At 62.4% G+C, this 18,406-nt stretch overlaps 2 protein-coding genes across 3 annotated transcripts in view; one reads left to right on the top strand and one right to left on the bottom strand.

The window, feature by feature from the left end:
* Positions 1 to 18,406, bottom strand: part of BCL9L (BCL9 like) — a 45,711-nt gene that overhangs the window by 19,655 nt on the left and 7,650 nt on the right. Inside the window, exon 1 of one of the 2 annotated variants that reach the window (XM_086766196.1) lies at positions 10,903 to 10,919. The exons of the other annotated variant lie outside the window; for it this stretch is intronic. The gene's annotated coding sequence lies outside the window, so the exon portion shown is untranslated. Of the gene's footprint in view, positions 1 to 10,902; positions 10,920 to 18,406 lie in introns of those variants that run through there. 2 annotated transcript variants of the gene reach the window in all.
* Positions 11,371 to 16,578, top strand: LOC147597927 (uncharacterized). Its single transcript, XM_086766005.1, has 5 exons — positions 11,371 to 11,439; positions 11,601 to 11,920; positions 12,057 to 12,360; positions 14,194 to 14,276; positions 14,553 to 16,578. The coding sequence occupies exons 1-5, from the start codon at positions 11,371 to 11,373 to the stop codon at positions 15,412 to 15,414; spliced, it is 1,638 nt and encodes a 545-aa protein (XP_086622131.1). The 3' UTR covers positions 15,415 to 16,578.

The following is an 18,406-nucleotide window of genomic DNA, read 5'->3' as shown; positions in this document are numbered from 1 at the left end:
AAACGCCTGACGCAGCTACGCCTGCGAGGAGGGTCTGCCAGCTGTGTCCGGAGCCCGGCAGCTGCTCTGGATCCTTTGGCAACAACGAAAGAAGCCCGTGAGATGCCAGCAGCGTGCAGGATGGAACCCAGCAGCGCTGGACCGTCCCGAGGAGCTCCCGACCCTTAACACAACAGTTTCCGCTCTTCTTTTTAGCGGAAAGCCTCTCTGTGACAGACTAGCCACCGTCAACCAGGACGTCACGCTTGGTCCCCTCCCTGCGCACTGTCCCCAAGCCAGAGACTTATGGGGTCCACTGCCCACGGCTGGTCCAGCTTCATGCTGGGTGAGATTTTCCAGGGTGTCGCACCCAGCGCCCCATCTTTGGGCCTGAGGTGGAGACTGTGGGACAAAGCCACTAGGTGTCACCGTCACCCAGGGCAGCCACAGCCTTGCCAGGGCTGAGCACGGGCCAACTCGCCGCACCTCCCGCCAGCACCGAGGCACCTGGGCTGGCGCGGGGGCTTTGTACCTGGACCACTGGCCTCCTCACGCCCCAGCCCTCCAACAGGGGACTCCGCGGGGTGCGGAGGGGCGTGCTGGAGGGCAGAGCCACGCACTGTGTCCCTGCAGCAGAAGCTCACCCCACTTCCTCAGAAAAAGGCAGCACCGGAGACGCCTGTGGCACGCCGCGAGTGAGGGCTGGACACGCTGTACCGCCCTGCAGAACATCTCCCCGAAACAGCAGCTCCCTTTGGGCCCGGCAACGCGAGCTCAGGCCACTTGCCAGCCGAAGAAGGGCACAGCCTCTGCAGGCAGAGCCCCGACAGGAAGCTCCTGCGCAGGGACAACCCTGCCGCCTCCGAACGCCGTGTACCCCGGCTGCGCCGCACGGCACGACCGGCAGCGGAACAGGCAGGTTTGCCTTTGCGAAGGCTCACGGCAGAGGAAATAAGACATTTTAAACCACACGCAGGAAGGCTTGGGCCGCCAGCCCTACTTTGGCCTGACTGTATGCGTTTTTCGGATCACTCTGCGTCCCAGGGTCCTTGGCCCGCTCTCACAATAGGCAGGAGCTGGGGAGGAGCTGGGCTCCCTTCCTGCGCCCCGTCCTGGCGCGAAACGCAGCGTACAAGGGACAGGCCCGCAGGAAGAGCAGGGGCTGGGCATCCATGGGCCAGCAAATGGCCCGGCGTGCAGCACCACGTCTGCGCACGTGAGCACACATATGTGCCCCAGCTCACCCGGGGAGGGGGAGCCAGCGGGGAAACGTGGGGAAAGCCGGGCTGGCTCCCCCAGCACCTCACCCCACGCCACCCCCCGCCAGCCCGGACGCCGAGGACAGGCAGCGGGTCGCCAAGCGCCCCTCCGGCGTCATAACCAGCAGGCCGGCGCGCAGGGAGCCTGGGCTCTATATTTAAACCCCGCTGAGGTCACTTCCTTTTCCCAGCAGCTCCCGCCAGCCCCCACCTCGTCGCCTGGTATTTGCATGCCACCATGACTAAGGCACACGGGTCAGAGGGGAAGCGACCACGCATCTGCCTCGCAGGAAATTCCACCCCGGGAAACCCTTCACCTTCCCCGCCGCGAATCGGGTCAGCGTGGGCAGCGGAGGTTCTGCGCCGAGCGGTGCTGGGGCTCCGGTGCTGGGCTGGAGAAGGAGGGAGAGACCTCGAGGAGCGGGGAGCTCCTGCTCCCCCTCAGCTTTACCCTCAGAGGCTGGGCTCGCACCCATCCAGAGAGGGGGTTCCCCACTGCACACCCCGAAAGGGCAGCACCTCCGCCCCCCGCTTCACCTCTCAGAAGCCTCCTCCGCACCGCGAGCCAAAATCCCCCAGCTTCTCCTGCTCAGGGGGTGCAGGAGGGCTCCTGCGGCTCAGGGGAGGCTTTGGGGTTCGCAGCGTCTCTGTGGCCAGAGCCCAGGCGCCCAAATTCAGCTCTGCAGCACTTCTGTTTGCATTTGGTACAGCAACCGGGGCCACCACGCGCTCCCAGCCCAGCCCCTGGCCTCCACGCTCACCTCTAGCTACGCTGTTCTTCAAAAACCAGAGCATACCAAAAAGAAAAGTTACTACATCAAGGAAGATCGGGGTACGAAGGAGTGGGAAGAGCTCAAAGGCTGCCTTGCAGGGGAAGCGGAGAGGAGAGAGCTCGTGGACGCCGGCAAATCAGCTGTGGGTTTGCACCGAGCTGATCGGTGATGCTCACACCCCATCTATTGGGTTTCAAAGGTGTCGGCCGCCCGGATTACCGAGGTGATTCGCATGTCTCTGAGCTAGCGTGAGACACACCGGGATCGACATCTCCGAAAACCCACAGCCAGAAAGTCTCCTGTACGCGGTCTTGGCATGCCAGCCAAACGCCTCTTCCTATCCCTCATCCCACGGATTCCGAAGCGGAAATCTGTGACAGAGCAGGGGTGCTGAGGCAGCCCTGCGATCCCTGGAGTCGGCTGGCGGGGAAGCAAGCGCGGCAGAAAGCCACTACCAGAAGATGGGCAGCGCAGAGCGGCCAGCAGAGAGGGACGCGGGCGTCTGGCTCCTCTGGCTGGCGACAGGGTGCTCGTTGTCCCCTTAGGCGCAGGGCCACCCTGGCTCTGAGCCTGCACCCCGACAGCGTGAGCACCCAGCGAGGCGTGCCTGCGCCCACCAAGGCTGTGCCTCCACGACAACAGGAACCAGAAGCCACAGCAGACCGCGAGCAGCTCGTTGGCCCGCGATCACGTTACAGGACAGGAAGGAAGCAGACACTTTGATCAGGCTGGAATCGCTTTAAACAGCTTCCACGCTGATACCTCAGCCACTGGAATTAGCACCCCAACACCTCAAACGTCCCGTTCCTAAAGACGCGTCCTGCTCTGGCACGCGCAGCAGGGCCAGAGCGACGCGGCCACGCCGGGGCCGGACGAGGGCTGCTCCCAGAGCGAGGTCACGGCGGCGAGCAGGCTGGTGGCAGGCAGAGCCTCCCTGCGCCTTGTCAGAGGAAACCAGGGCTCAGCGGGGCCCTGCCTCTCCGCGTACGTTGTCACTGCAGGCGTGCGCTGGCTGTCCTCGCACCGACACCAACCGGCGGTTTGGAGGGCGCTGGCAGAGGGGCTGGCGCTCCCCTCTCCCTGCTCGAGGGCGGCAGGCACTGCACCGGCGCCCCACGGGACCCTCGCTCCACGCAGGCCGGCGGCGGGCAGGCAGAGGGTTGGCAATGCCCAGGGAGCTGCAGGCAGCCGCCTCCTCGCCCTCCCAGGAACAATGGGGCCATTGTGGGAGGCCGGGCAAGTGTGGGCAGATCCCCGGGACTGGCACGTACCCACGGGTGGGTCGCTACCGCCTGGCGCTCTCCTCCTCGGCCCAGGTAGGAGAGCGGTGGCTGCCGGCCCTTCCCACGGGCCCGGGAAGAGCCCGCAGGAACGCCGTGCCAGCACGCCCGGGGGCCCCGCCAAGCGACCCCGCTCCCACCAATTTGTCTGGGTACAAAATGCAGCCAGACAGCCACGCACAAAGCTGCCAGCCGGCACCAGAACAGACTGTGAGCCGGCTGCTGTGCGCTGCCAGCGTCGCACCTGGGTCTCCAGCAGGATCAGCGGTGCTCTCGGGATGGGCTACACGGGGACCGGAGCAGAGGAACCAGGATTTCTCAGCCAAAAGTCTCATTTCAGTGGTGGGCGCAAGTGCTGACCCGGGACCAAGAGCTGCTGAGAAACCCGAGAACTCCTCTAACTCGACGCACACGTGAGCAGTGAGAACACAACTGCTTTCCAAGCCTCCAGTCTGTAACGGCCAAAAAAGCAAGGGAGCAAGGAGCTCCAACGTACTCCCGCTGTCCTGCTGATTTGCATCTCCCAGCCCCGGCACATCAGTGCAAGGCGAACTTGGGACGCTCCGAACTCACACCCCGACGACGCAGAGCCGAGCCCTGAGACAGCGGCTGCACCGCTGGCAAGTCCTACGCCAAGGCAGGGCCGGCACTGTCGGCTCCCAGGGTTTCCAGCGGAGCCTCGCGCCCCCCTGGGCACGGGACCAGGGTACAAAACAACAAACCCAGCTCGCTGAAGCATACGCTGAGCATCCGCGTGAAACCCTCGGCCAGGAGCCTGACTCTGGAGCAACAGCCCGACCCACAGCCGCTGCATGCTGCCTCCAACATCCGAAGCAGCGCCGGCGGGTCCACAGGAGCGTAGCGGTGCCAAGAGAAGGGAAAGCAGCCCCGTACCGCTCGGCACTGCCTCCCCGGGACCCCTCGTGCAGGGCCTGCGGGTGATGGGGCAGAGCGCAGCCCCGAACATCTGGATCAGCCCAAATCCCGACGGGGGAAGGTGCGGCTGAGGTGCACAACCACTGCAGCTCAAGCCCTGGAGATCAACCGCCCATCTGTGGGGGCGGTTTCCCACTCGGCGCTGCGGCTTCTTCCCCCACCTCACAGCCAGACTCCATCTCCCCGTTTTCAGGAGCGCAAATGCAGGCCAGCACCGTTCTCTGACCCGGCAGCACTGACTCTGCCAGCAGCCCCCATCTCTGTTTCTTTTGTATCCCACCTCCCAGCATCCCGCGCTAGCTCAGGAGCGCCGCTGCTCCCTAATTTTCCCAGAGCCGGGCTGACAAGCAGCCTGAGTGGACCCGTGCAGCTCCCCAGGTCCTCACCCCAGTTCGTGCTTTCTGAGCCGGAGCCTTCTCCCCTGCAACTCCCAGCCAACAGTTCTGTCGTTTCTTTACATTTCCCACCCGAGGGCATCGCTTTCTTCCTTGCCCCCAGCTCCGCGCTCCCACTGCTGCCACTCGGCTCTGCCAAGCCCACGTCGGGACACGCTACACAAGTTAAACACAGCACCGCTTCAGGTCCCCGCGGGAGCACGGCTGCTCCCAAAGAAACGGTGACAAACAGTCAACGCGAACGCGCTGCGCTCCCCGCTCTGCAGCCAGTTCTGTTCAGCAAACCGGCGCAGCAGAGGGATTTTGCTCTTCGCCTCCAGCAAGAGGGCCCGCGACGAGGGCAGGTGAAAGCGTCTGACGGCTCTGACAGGGCAGGGTTTAATTTGTGTATCTTTACAAGACAGCGTGCCTGAAAGAAAACACAGGCTCTCCTTCCAACAGGGAAAAGGAAGAATCTGGGTAACCTCTGGCAAAAGGAGAAAAACAAAGAAAAGGAAAAAAAAAAATCAGGGCAAGGGGGACAAAACAATCTTTGTCCTCATTTCGCTGGTCACGCAAGCACAGGGCAGCCTCAGCACCCGCCGCCGCAGCTTGGACAGCCAACAACAAGCACAACTGGCCCAGTTTCACCCAGGCTCATGAAAACCAGGCTCCACAGCCCAGGGAAAGCTGCGTCTCTGCGCTCCAGAAGAGCTAGAGCATAGTGGGGATTTCCAGACCACGCTGATAATCGGCTCGCAGAACCCAGCGAGGACAGCGCGCCCTCAGAGGTCACTACTCGACTCCTGCGTTCACTTCAGAGGCGGCTCCTTTAAACACGGCTCCAGAGACGCGCAAGGGTTAAATCTGCCTATAAATATCTGTTCTCAGCAGGGCTGCTGCTCTGAACCCTCCAGCCATCTGTTCAAGCTTTCCCCCATCTAAGACTAACATCTGAAACACGCTCACAATTCTTAGGAGCACTCCCAAAAATAGACCAGCGCCGCGGCTCAGCCCCGTCGCCCATGTCTGCGAGCACAGGGGCCCTGCGCGCGCGCCTGTGCCGGCACAGGCCCGGAGCGCTGCGAATATGAACACGTCTGCCTCTGCGCCGGCGAGGAGGCCTGCGCCAGCACGGGCCCATTTGCATCCGTGCCGGCGTGGGTGTGCCTGCCTAACCGCAGATCCATGCGAGCTCGCTCCAGCGTGTTCGCACCGGTACCAACCTGCATCTGCACGCGTGTGCGCGCTCGTCCCAGCGCGTGGGCGTGAGAAACCGTGGAAACCTCTCTACCAGGGGACGTGACGGCGGTCCTGCCGTGCCCTCTTCCCTGGCGGGACACGGCCAGGCACCTCTCCCGCCGCAGCCTGGCCCCGCTCAGCCTCAGCGTGAGCCAGGGCGTCCTGCGAGGTCCCCGGGCCCCGGCACTGCACCCCAGACAGCGAGCCTGCCCCACAGCACTGCAGGGCAGGGCAGACGCCAGCTCTCTTGTTCAACGCTTGGCTCAGCACATTCAGCAACCCCACCTCCGGGCACCAGAACCGTGCTGCGAAAGCGAGTAAAGCCTGATCTGCGTGGGGCCGGAGCCACGCCGCCCAGCTTGCATCCAGCTGGGGCTTGCAGGGTGTCCTGCAGCACTCCACAGAGCACAGGGCACGGCTCCTACCGCAGACACGACAGCTTTCTCCCGGAGCAGAGGGGGCTCAAAGTCTCTCATAGCTCTTTCCAAACACCAGAGGCATCGGTAGGTTCACCCTTCCGACCGCCAAGCCCTTCAGCCTCTCTCCGCACAGGCAAATCCCGGAGACAGCGACCATCCTCAGGCTCAAAAGGGAAAATGAGAAGCGAGGCGTCAGCTCCCAAACCCGGACACGTTATCTGGGAGCAGACCGTCCTCCCGAGCATCCTCGGGGCACCACGCTGTCCACCTGCTCCGCGCCGAGCGCGGGTCACACTCAAACACCGTTATTCCGCAGGGTCCACCACAAAGCAGCCCAGCCCTGCTGCTGGCCCTGCCGACACCACGTCTCGGGGCGACGCGCGCACAGTCGCAGGGAGGGGACAACCAGTGTCCATCCTCCGTGTGCTGACAACAGCCCGAGGATCAGTGAGCGGCAGGTTTTCACCTCTAACCAGTTCCACAAGAGTGATTTTCCCTTCCAGACCGAGTCAAGCCGTAGACAAAGCCTCAAGCACAGAAGTGCCTGGCTACGGGCCGGGCCGGGGCTGTCTCGGGATGCTAGCCCCCACGGCGGCGCGGTGGGGAACGCCTGCCGCAACGCAGCACACGCAGAGCTAAGCCTCCTCGTCCGGCACATGCACACAGAGCCCGCCGGTGACAAACCCTGCGGGGGCTCTCCCGGGACTGCACCCACACACGGGCCGGCGCAGGGACCCAGCCTGCCCCGCCAGTGCCGCACTCCTCAAGCGTCACTCAGCTTTTCCTGGAGCACATTCAGAAGGGAAAGGGCAGAAGGCAGACAGGACCGCCACAGTTCTGCTCGGGGTTTGCCAAGCTGCCCGCTCTCCTCCACTCCTCCGATGCATGCGAGATAGCCAGCTAGCTCCGAGAACTACAAGCAAGACTTCTCAAGAAGCCCAAAATGCAGGTACACCTTCAACTCGGGTGACAACGTAAATGGAAAGAGCTTGAAATTCCAGCTCCTTGTTTCAGCCATTGACGGGGAGATGTGCTGGGAAACAGCCTCAGCAGACCGAGTCAACACAGCTATGCTCTATTTCTGACAGAGGGGAAAAAACCCCATTGATCCAGGTATTGATCTGACGCAGGAGTTTTTGTTTGTTTAAAAGTTTGCCCATGGGTCAGACCTTGTTACAAGCGTCTTTCCTGGTGACGAGGCTAGAAACAGACTGTGCCAAAGCCCAGCCCCCTGTCTGGGGAGCAGAAGAGGTTAAGCAGGCCCTTGGGATGCTGCCCTCCTCCACTCCTGCACCACTAAAAGCCAGGTTGTGGGGTGCCAGAGCACCACAAACATTTTGAGGAGCACAGCGCAGTGCGGGTGTAAATGGGGGGCTGAAGGCCAGGCAGCTTGTCAGAGATTCCAGATGATGAGGTGGAAAGGATTTAAACAGCAAATCCATTCCAGGATTATTTTTTCTCCCCTTTCTCTCAGAAAGAGCAACGGGATTTCAGATCCCCACAGGTTTGCAAACCAACCAGGCAACGGCCCGAGAACCAGGCAACAACCCCGGCAACTGGCTAGTCCTGCTTCCTTCTCTCCAGCGAAAGCAAAAGCAAACAGGTAAGGACCAAGATCAAGCAGGTACCCACCAACATCGACAGTTTCCAAAAGCACTGCACACAAACAGCTCCTGCACCCGCTCAGGCCACCAGCGGGCTCCGCGTCTGGTGGAAAGTCAGGGTCTCCCCTTTGGCACCCAGCCACGGGTGCCCGCACTCTGCAGCTCGCTCCGAGTTACCGCATCCCCTTCCAAACCGCTCCTGCTCTTCTCTTGGTCCCGGGCGTTTGCTGAGGGAACGACCGCAAACAAGTTTAAGGAGAAAGCACGGCTACACCAGGCGTGGTTATTCCGTCACTCAGGGTGCTGCTACAGAGCTCCCCTCTTCCCACACCTCCTCAACCCTACAGACACAAGTTCTTAGGAGACGGGGACGGGACAAGAGGCGAGGACAGGCTGAGGACCGGGCACAAATGGCTGCAGGAGATGCATCCCCAGCAGCGACCTCCTGACCTCAAAGCTCCTTCGCTTAGCGCCCAGCAGCGTCCGTTGCCCTCCGCTCACCTCCAGCCCCTGAAATCTCTGCCAGCAAACATCAGATCCCAGCAGCACTTCTCACTTTTCCTCACCGCTTCTGTCCTGCTATCACAGCTCCTGCGCTTATCAGCACGCGCATGCACGCTGCAGCCTTCTCGTAACCACCTCCAGCTGTGCGGCACAGGCAGGGCCTCCGACCATCGCAGAAGAGCTGGGGGCGCGACTACGCATGCAGAGAGACATCTTTTAGAGACCAAGGTAGCTGCCGTTCCCCTCGTGGCTGCATTCCCCGAGTGACCTGTGGCAAAGGGGCTCAGCCTTCCCGGGAGCTCGCAGGCACCTTTCCCCGCTGTGCTCTCAAGCCTCCTCGTGCACCCTCCATTTCAATGGAGCAAAATACTCTGGAGGATTTATTTTGCCTTTTACATTTCTTAGCCCATCACACAGCCTTTCCTGCTGAAATAAAAAGCCAGTAAATCAATTTCTCCCCTTCCCTGCCTCTGCTGCCTTGGAAGTACGTCTCGCAAGCGAGCGGTGATATATGGCAGAGGAAGCAGCAAACTAGTTCAGACCAGCGGGCATCCTCCGACGCTCGCGCGTCTCGCGGCAGCCAACCGCTGCTCGCTCTCGTGCAGTCCCCTCGCTGAAGCACACAGAAGCCAGAGCCGGGCTGGAGCGCTTGCTGCGATTTATGCATTCGAAACAGCAAAAATCAACATACAAATTAAGAAAATCTGTCTCCGAAACCAACCGGCCAATTCACATCCGAAAACTCCTCTCGCCGGAGGAGCCTCCTTTGTTTGACCGGGAGGTTTCTCTCCTGCAAGGTGCCAGAGGCTTGGGTGCCCAGCAAGCCCCGGGAGCTGGGACACAGCGAGATCCCACAACCCGTCACGCAGCTCAGGCCAGGACGCGGGCTTGCCACGAGCCCCGAGCTGAGCTGGCAGTACTGGATCTCATCTGCCTCGCCCCGACGCCATCGCCCTCCACCCCAGGAACGGACCACGAGGCTGCCCACCGAGGGGCTGCGGAAGCTGGATGCACAGGGAGCAAAGATGCTGATGGCCAAACCACAGCCGCTGGGGCAAAAACCACCCGTTGCGCACGCACCCTGCTTCTGCCCAAGCCCAGCTACGCCTGGGCGCAGGGACACACGCGACAGGAGCACCAGGTGGGACACTGACTGGTGGCTTCCCCAAAAGCCATGGGGAAAGCGGGGCTTCCCAAGCTGGGATGCTGCTTCCTGGGAATTAACAGACTGAAGCGGAGGCCTGGGAACGCTGCCAGCGCCAAGCAGGGGCTCCCAAACCTTTCCTGTCCGCATCTGAGTCCCAGTGCTCCGGCACACCGGATTCACCCTGGCACAGCAGGCAGGGAGAGCGCCGCGCAATCCCCCCGCTGCGGCGAGCGCTGACCAGGGACGACTTCCAGCGCAGCGGAAGACGGTAACTCCTGCGGGCGCCGTCGCAGCAGAAGCGCACAGGAGATGCCTGCGCCCCTGTCCCCAGGATGCAGTGCCACGTGCAGCCTGACCGTGCAAGGCGCCTGAAACCCGGCCAGCTGCCCACACAGTCGGCCGACGGAGAGGCCAAACGCTCCCTCCCAGGCTACGCAGTCTCTGGCCGCCCCTCTATGCGGCGTCGGGCCGTTCACTCGGGAGGGTTGTTGGCTCCCGTCTTCCCAGCGCAGGAGCCGACTCCAGGGCACATTTCAACCAGCCACACCTGCACCACGGCAGCCAGGAGCATCTGCAAACACTCGGGAACAAACCTTCACCTCCTCCTGCCCCGCAAAAGCTAGCCCACGGATGGCACAGCTCCCGGCTGCCAGCGGCCAAGGGAGACCCGCTCCTCAGCTCCTGTCCTCTCAGCTCTGGCCTGCCTGGTCTTGGGCAAGATGCTTCACCTCTCCGTCCCTCCATCTAATTGTCCCTTCCATCTAATTGCCTGCAGGAGAGCAGAATCCTCTCCCGCTCCTCCCAGGCAGCATCACCAAGGGCAGAAGCAGGCAGAACCAGGCTGCCATCCTGCACCTTCTCCCCTAGACCGATTCGGAAAATAAAAACCAGCTTCCACTTGTCCCGGCCCCAAGAGAGGAGGAGGCAGAAAGAGGTTTGTTGTCAATACATGAAACTGTCGCTAAGTGAAGGAGAAAAAAAATCCGGGGGGAAGGGGGGAACGAGGGAGGGGACAAAACCGCATTTTTACTTCTGGTGGCCAGCCAGCTGACTGACTCAGCCAGTTTGGTCGCCTGCCATATAGATTTAAAAACAAAACCGAGCTCTCAGAGAGGGGAGAGAAGGGGATTCGGATGAATGTGCTTTTTTGTTGCGTGTCGAGCAGATCCTGGACCGGCCCAAGATGCGCTTCGGAAAATGCCTTCCCTGCCACCCTGTGCCCAGGGGCGCGGTGCAGAGCAAGGCACAGCGCACGTCTGCCGCTGTCACACACGGCACCAGACTCCCGCCGCGGTACCGCTCCCCGCGCACCCCTGGCTCTGAAAAGCCGCGCAGCGAAAGCCCGCGGCTCCAGGGCCGCCCTAGATCTGGTTCCCTCCAGTCACCTCAAGAGCTAGCAACGGCGGCGGTCTGGGTACCCAGGCAGGTGCCATCTACCTGCCGGGTGGCACGGCCGAGGGCACGGGCGACCTGCTGCGTCCGAGGTGTCCCGCATCTGCCGGGGAGGGAGCTGCGCAGGAGGCTGCCTGCCGCTGCGACCGCTGTCGGGCCGCGGGCAGCTCCCCACCTTCACCGGCTCCCCGCCGGAGGAATGCGCGCAGGAGGTGGGAGGAGCGGGAAAGAGGTTGTTTTGAAATACCAGCTCCCGTTTTATTTATCTGGATCCCACAGTGCCCATGGCACGGTAGCCACTCGTAACGAGCGCCTTCTGTTCCCAAAGCACTGTACAAACACGAACACGCGCTCCCCACGCCCTTCCCAGCAACGCAACGCGCTGGCACGCTCAGCGCGGCACAGACACGCAGAGCTCACTGCCCCGCGCCGGCTCGGCGCTTCCACACCACTGGACGGTCATGAAGCCGTACGCGAACAAGCAGCCCTTGGCACTTTGCAGCTGCAGCCGGCGCTGCAAACACAAGCCGGTGAAGCCTTGCGAGCCTCCCACGCAGTGATCTCCCATAGAAACCGGCCAGCCTCCCCGGAGACTAATCCCTCGCTCCCCGGGGAGCGCGGACAGAATAAGTCACCCGAGGAGCTGGCGACAGGTAAGCGCAAACCCTGCAGCTCTTATTCCTGTTTCAAGACGGCAGAACGGAGGCACAGAAAAACCAAGGCCTTGCCCAAAGCTGCCGCAGCCATCAGCAAAGCACAGAAGAAAACCTCTGCCCTTCGGCTCCTGGTCCCCAGCACGGACACTGAGGCAACGCTGAAACCTGGCCCCGGCCCCGCAAGAAGGGGGCCCAGGGGCGAGGAGCGCTGCCGAGCCGAAGGGGACCCCCTGCCCCGGGGCGAGCTGGGGTCTCCCCAGCCTTCAGCCTGGGGGAACGGGCCGGCCTCACCTCCAGAGACCTTTCGGATTTGGGCAGGAGGAGCGGGGCTGGGGGCAGGGGAGGGGAGCGACGGGTAGAGGTCTGCAGCGGAGCTAAAAGGGGAGATTTAGTAACTGTCGGAAAAAATGGCTGCTTTATTGCAGGCAGCTTGTAAACCCTGGAGCCTGAAGGTCTGGGAGTAATTTCTCCCTCCCACGTGCTGGGCTCAGTTTGTACTGGGGGTCAGAGGTCCGCACTTTTCCAAAGCATTCTGGGAAAGACGCCAACTGGAGCAAGCTGCTCCACACCGCGCGGCTGCGCGCGCCGTTAACCCTTCACGCCACGATTCCTCCCCTCCGCCTCTCCAGCGCGGGAAGTGACTTTGTGCCCGCGGGTTCCGGAGGGCAGTGGTGTGGCAGGAGACAACGCTCCCGTGGGTCGAGTCCTGCCGGGCTGCTGGCGCCCCGTCTCCGCTCACGGAAGGATTCCTCCCCAGCGCCCTCCTGCCTCCGCTCATCCGTGCTTTCTGCCCAGGTAACGTCGTGCCCCTCTGCCTTCCCCCTCGCCCCGCTGATCTCCTGGGGGAGGCAGCAACTGGCCTTCAGCGTGGCACCTTCTGCTTCTGCTCAGCATCGGCAAACACCAGGACCTACCGCTCTCGCCTCCAGCCGCCGTGATGCTCCCGTTCCCGGGGGTGGAAGCGCTGCCTGCCAGGGCTCCCTCATCTCCTCAGCCACCTCCGCCCGGGCTCCGGGACGGGGGCCGGCTGGCCTGGGGAGCCATGGCTTTGCCGTCTCCCCCCTGCGACACAGCGGCTCTGGATCACCTGTGCAGGCGAGAGCACGGCTTCCTGCAGCATTTCAGCTTCCTCTCCCAGGGATGTGTGCGAGCGTTTCTGGCTGGCAGCCCAGGCCTGCTGCCCCCACCCCACCGAGTATCCGCCAGCACACAAAGAGGAAGGGAGCTCAGTTCTGGTTCTCAGCAGCATCTCTCATCTTCCTCTCAGACGCATGCCCCATCTTTCCCTCGCTTCATCTCCTTCGTGCTCAGCGCCGTGCCGGCGAGGAGGAGGGGCCTGTGGTTACTGCCCAGGCAAGCAGGAGACCGGAGCGCTCGACTCGGGCCTGGCTGCCGGATCTGCTCCGTGCAGCGGCACCAGCCCTGGTTGCCACAGACTGGTGCCTGCAAGCGCAGAGCCTGGACCCTGCTTGCCACGCCGCCGCCAGCCTTGCTGCTTGCTGTCAGCCCGACGCCCTGCCCCAGCCTGGCCCCGCAGCTCCCATCCCTACGGCACATCTCCCACGCTCTTGGATAATTTCACCGGCTCCTCCAGTGGCAGTCAGCCTGCTCTCCCACTACGGCTTCTTTGACGCCTAGCGCGGGCACAGACCGCAGCCTTGCTAACCAAACGGGGGCCAGAACCTACTGTCAACTGAGCTCCGCTCCCCCGTAACGCCACGCTTCCCCCGGGCTGGCGGGGAAAACTGGCTGTGCTCTGCGCCCTCCACCGCAGAGATGGTCACAGCGAAGACAATGATCCCTGTACCTCCAAACGCAGACTTGTGCCTTCTTGTCTAAATCCCTTTGAATCATGCTCGCACCTTTCTGATCCAGGGACAAAATGGCAAATTTCCCCACCGGCTTCATTTATTGCATCTTTACAAGCTCCCGTTTTCACGTCCCACCTGCAATCCCTCCAGCTCCTTCCAAACCCGCCCTACAGCCAGAGCTGCCGGATCCTCTTTCATCCTCTCCCGTCTCCTCTGACTGATCCACATACCTCAGCCCTCCTTGCGAGCCTTCCCCGAGGTCACAGCCCGCCATTGCCTCCAAGCTCCCAGCCACCGCTTCCCCAGTTCCAGGAGAAAGGACTTTGCTACGCCCCCTGCGCCCGCTTCACTGAATCCTTCTGCTTCGCCCCATCCTCCCAGCTCCTCCGCTCCCACCTCTGGAGAAGTCCCGGGCCAGGAGCACAGGGGGCATCTCGGCCACTGTCTGTCGCGCTGGGGCACTGGCCGGGCTCGGGGTAAAGCCGTCCTCTCAGGCTACCGCCACCCTCCCTGGTGCCAAACGCGTACCCACAGACGGGATGATGTGCCTTCTCCGCGCGGCGGGCGGACAAGTACCTGGCACATCGAACTCTGCCCCCCGCAGCTGCGTGGGACAGACCCGAGGCAGCCATCGCACCGAAGCGCCCAGCGCTGGCAGCGGGGCCGCCGCTCACAGACTCCGCGCCTGCCTCAGGCCCCCGGCGCCGGCTGGAGAGCGGCCAGGGAGAGGGCTGCCGGCCGGAATCCTGAGCCAGGCCCGGGTAAGCATCGCCTCTAATACGCCTTTCCCCTCCTTCGGGCACCCTGTTTCTTTCAGCTATGGTCCTGTGGGACGGAAGGCTGCTTGGAGCCGAGCCAGCGCCGGGGAAGCCACCATTTCAAGGTCCTGCGAAGGAGGCGGTAAGAGCAGAAGGGAGCTCTGGCCGGGCGTGGGGAGCGACGCGAGGAGCAGGCTGTTCGCTGGGAAGCCGCTCCGCTTGCCAGGAGGCAGTGGGGGAGGAGGCAGCAGATGTCCGCAGACAGCGTTTGCTGAGAGCCTGCAGCGCTCTGGCCCAGCGAGGGGAGGAAGGCGGCGGCCGGCGCCGCTGCTGCTGCATTGTAATTGAACAGGACAAGCACGACAGCGTCTGCCCAGAGAGCGTGCGCTGCCTTTCCCTCCGATCACCGCTCCTTCAGCGCCGGGAGTCCCAGGACCCCGGCTGGGGGTCACAGAAAGACCTCAGGACGACTGCTGAGAGACCTCGAGCACCGGAGGAGAAAGCCCTGCCGTGAAAAACGCCAGACAGACCCTTCTTCCCCGGGAAGCAGGGGTGGCTGCGAACGCCAGCGCAGCCATTGCGCCGGGGTCAAGTCTGGCGAAGGCAGCGTGCCACAGCCCGTGAGCTGCCCTTCTGCCTGGTGTAGGCGACAGCCGGGCACCGACAGCCAGAGCCCCCGCAAGCACCTGAGGACGGACGCACAGCACATTCCCGGCAGAAAGAGCAAGAGAGCCCCGCAGCTCTGGCTGCAGCCTCCGCTCTGGGCAGCGGAGCCAAAAGGGAAGACCTCCCCCGCCAAGGGGGGTCTGCGTTTCCCCCATCACTTTGCAAACACAGGACACAGAACAGGGTCACTGGCGCCATGGCGCGCAGCCAGCAAGCCCGAGCCCAGCTGCACCGCTTTGGTGCGAGCGCGAGGTGCGGCGAGGCTCCGGGGCAGCCCACGTGGCTCTGGTTTCCTGCCTCCGGGCAGGGGAGGCTGGCTTCCTCCCCACCCCACAGCAGCGGGGCCGACGAGGGGAGCTCTGCACCCCGCAGCTACCCCGCAACCGCCCTTCTGCCACAGGTTTTGTCCCACACCCAACCGCTCGAGAGCGCCTGAAAGCCCCCAGAAAAATCGGCGCTTGCCCATTTTGGGTGGAAAGGATGGCTTCAGCCAGAGGGGTCTCTGGCTCATTACGCAATCCCACCCTCAGGCCTGTTGTTCAAATCGAATCAAGCAGTTCCTGGGCTCCTCCTACAGCACAATGAGACACAGGCTGGCACTTGGGTCCACTTGAGTTCCCTTAAAATAAAAATTAATTGATATGTAAATCAGACGAGGCACTCGACTAGTCTAGCGGTCAAGGGCGACGCGCAGATTCCCTGCTGTTTCATGCCACAGTCCTAACTCCCCCACGCCTTCTCCTCCTTCCCAAGCCCAGGATCAGCCATCAGCCACGGCTCTCCGGAGCAGGGAAGAGCCCACGGACGCGCACACCTTGCGTGTGGAAGGGAGCCCGCACGGCACATGTTCTTCTTGAGCCTCATCCTGACCACCAGCGTCCCACACCTGGCAGGAGCACCGCCGTGCTGTCACCTCAAGCTGAGTCACTGGCACACGATCTGACTCTGAGCCCACCAAGCAGGACAACAGAGCTGCGCCGGGCACGCCAACGTCTGTGCCCGGTGCGGGGAGGCAAGGGGGCAGAAGGGAAGGGAGAGCCTGGCCTCCTGGCACCTTTGCTGTTGGGATTCCTCTGTCCGTTTCCAAGAGAGATCAATTCTCTGCACGCTCCCGATAGCTTTCCCACGTAAAATGCAAACAGCAACCGCAGCCCCAGTCATCGCACACCCGCAGATCAAACTCCGCAACGGCAGCCATCCAGCACGCTCACGAGCGGGGCCGGGAGGAAGGGCAATCCCAAAACACGCCGGTACTCTTGGACAGGCTCACCCCTCCTCTCTCCCCTTCCAACCAACCACCAACTACACCCACCCTCTTCTGCAACCCTGGTTTCAGCCTGAGGCTGGGCAAAGCCGTTAACCTCTCCAGCTGGTCGGAGAGCGACGCAGACGAAGCTGGGCATCACCCAGGCAGGGATGAGCAGCCCTGAGGGAGGCCAGCATCATCCCTTTCCACTGCCAGGACCGGGAGAACGGCGCTGCCAGCATCAGCCTGGGAACCAGGAAATCCTAGGGCGGCTGCTTCGCTTGGCCGGCGTTACACCTGGCCACCGCGGAGCCGCACGGGGCTGCGGGCTGCTGCTGGGGGTTCTGGGGAAAGCGCCGAGGAGAGGCCGCCTGTCACTGCACAGCCCTACATCAGTCCGTACCAGCGTCACAAAAACAACCGCAGCCCTCACAAACAGTCCAAAACCTAGCAGCATAAGTAATACCAGGACTTTGTGAAACTACTTTCCACTAAAAAGCACAATAAAGTAACCAACAAACCTTCGCCACCAGCAGCTGAGTCCCTGTGAACACTTGCAGAGCCCTGTGTGGGGCGGGGAGCAGCCGCCCACGTGTAAGGTCCCGACCGCACGCACGCTCAGGTGGGTAAAACAACACACACACCCGCAAAATCAGGCTAAAACTACACTTACAGCAAAATATTCCTAAGTGGCAGGATACTGCCTTGCAGAAGCTGTGCTCCTGTTTTACAGAACGTTTACAACTTCAGCGGGCGAAACTGACTTTCAATGAGCAAAACCAGGTTTGGGTTTTGGGAAGGTTTTCTGTTCACTTCTTTTTGGTTTTCGAAACAGGCGCCAACGCGGATTCAGACCTGAACACAGTGACTTTTTTTAAAAAGAGAGTTTTAAAAGAGAGCAGGGAGCAAAACTCACACTCAGCTGTCCAACGGAGGTGGGCAACCGAGGCAGATCGTTACCGAGCCGCCGACCTGCGGGAATGTTCTGGGAGGAACGGCGGCACTGACCAAACAGCAGCCGCATCGCTGCGCTTCTCTGTCCTTCGCCTGGGTTTGCACCGTGCTGGCAGCAGAGACCCCAGCCACGGCTTCGGACCACTCTCTCGCGGCGTCACCTTCATGTGAAACAGGATGGAAACTGACAATCGGGAAACTAAGTAAGGACTACAAAACCACCCACTTCAGCCATCCTACAGCAGATACACGCAGAGGGCATCACAGAAACAAAAGGGATTAAATGTTTGTGAATGCTTTTCCCCACCGCTCCGCACGTTTTGAGCTCCGAGAGCAGGCCGGGACAGAGCAGCTCGTCTCCGCGAGAAGCCAGCAGGAGAGCCGCGCTCCCACTTCCCTGCGACAGAGCAACCTCAAACACAACCTCAGCTCCCGCCTGCAGCCCCGAGAAAGGAAAGGGGACACTGCACTCCTCGTCCAGGCGGAGGAGGGGACGCAGCCCTGCGAAGGTGCCTTCTCCTGCCCAACGCAGCAGAAGGCCGGGGACGGGTGGAGTGACGAAACAAAGGGAGCGAGGGACACGGTTCTGGTGCCCACATCCCGCTCTTGGCGCTGCCAGGCCGGCGCAGGCTGCCAAATCAAATGGCTGTCCAGAGCCGCACTCCTGACAGGCGAACGGGCAAAGCCCTCTGAGCAGGGCCGGCGCGGGGCTCCTTCCACCCCGGGCCATCGCTGCCCACGCCTGACGCTCATCCACCACGACTGGCAGCAGCTGATGCCTACGGATCGCACAGAAACCTCGATCCCTCCCCCCTGGAGAAGCTCCACAGCTCCCCAGGCCGCTGCAGCTTTCAGGCTCCAACACACGCCCCCATCCCGGTCCCCGCAGACGCCTTTTCACCACTGGAAAGGGATCTGGGACACTGCGAGGACGCGCGAGGACAATGGCAAGGTCCAGCCTGTACCCCCAGCGCCTCTCTGGACACGAGCGCTTGTTGGGAGATCAGCGCCGCCATCGTCGGGCTCTGCTGAGGGAAGCCCGCAGCAGCTCCCCAAGGGGGTGCTTATCCAAATATGAGGGGTGCCTTCTCAGCGCCACCTCACCAAGGGAAGGCAGGCGCGTCCCGGCTTATTTTATGCCCCGGTTTCTCCTCCTGTAACAGGGCTGCTGAGCCGAAGGAGCAAATTACAGAAGATTTCAGGTCAAACGTTGTGCTGGTGGCACCTGCGTTCCCACATCCCCGTGCCCCAGGCGCTCCGCCATCCCCCGTGACGAGGAGACCACCAGCCCAGCGTCCGGCGGGCGTCCCTCCCACCAGCCTTGCGGACCGACACGCAGCGCGCCCAGGTCTTCCTGCGACCACAGCAGAAATAAAACCGCTGCCATTCAGAAAAAGTGTAATTAG

The sequence above is a fragment of the Chlamydotis macqueenii genome, chromosome 24 (assembly GCF_036417535.1).
Source record: "Chlamydotis macqueenii isolate bChlMac1 chromosome 24, bChlMac1.mat, whole genome shotgun sequence".
Classification (NCBI taxonomy): Eukaryota; Metazoa; Chordata; class Aves; order Otidiformes; family Otididae; genus Chlamydotis; species Chlamydotis macqueenii.
This window is presented reverse-complemented; position numbering and strand designations above follow the sequence as displayed.

Coding starts and splice junctions, on each gene's coding strand:
- LOC147597927 (XM_086766005.1), top strand. CDS start 11,371: ATGAAGCCGTACGCGAACAAGCAGCCCTTGGCACTTTGCAGCTGCAGC. Junction 11,921..12,056: donor GCAGGGGAGGGGAGCGACGG/GTAGAGGTCTGC, acceptor TGCTGGGCTCAG/TTTGTACTGGGGGTCAGAGG. Junction 12,361..14,193: donor CATCCGTGCTTTCTGCCCAG/GTAACGTCGTGC, acceptor TGTTTCTTTCAG/CTATGGTCCTGTGGGACGGA.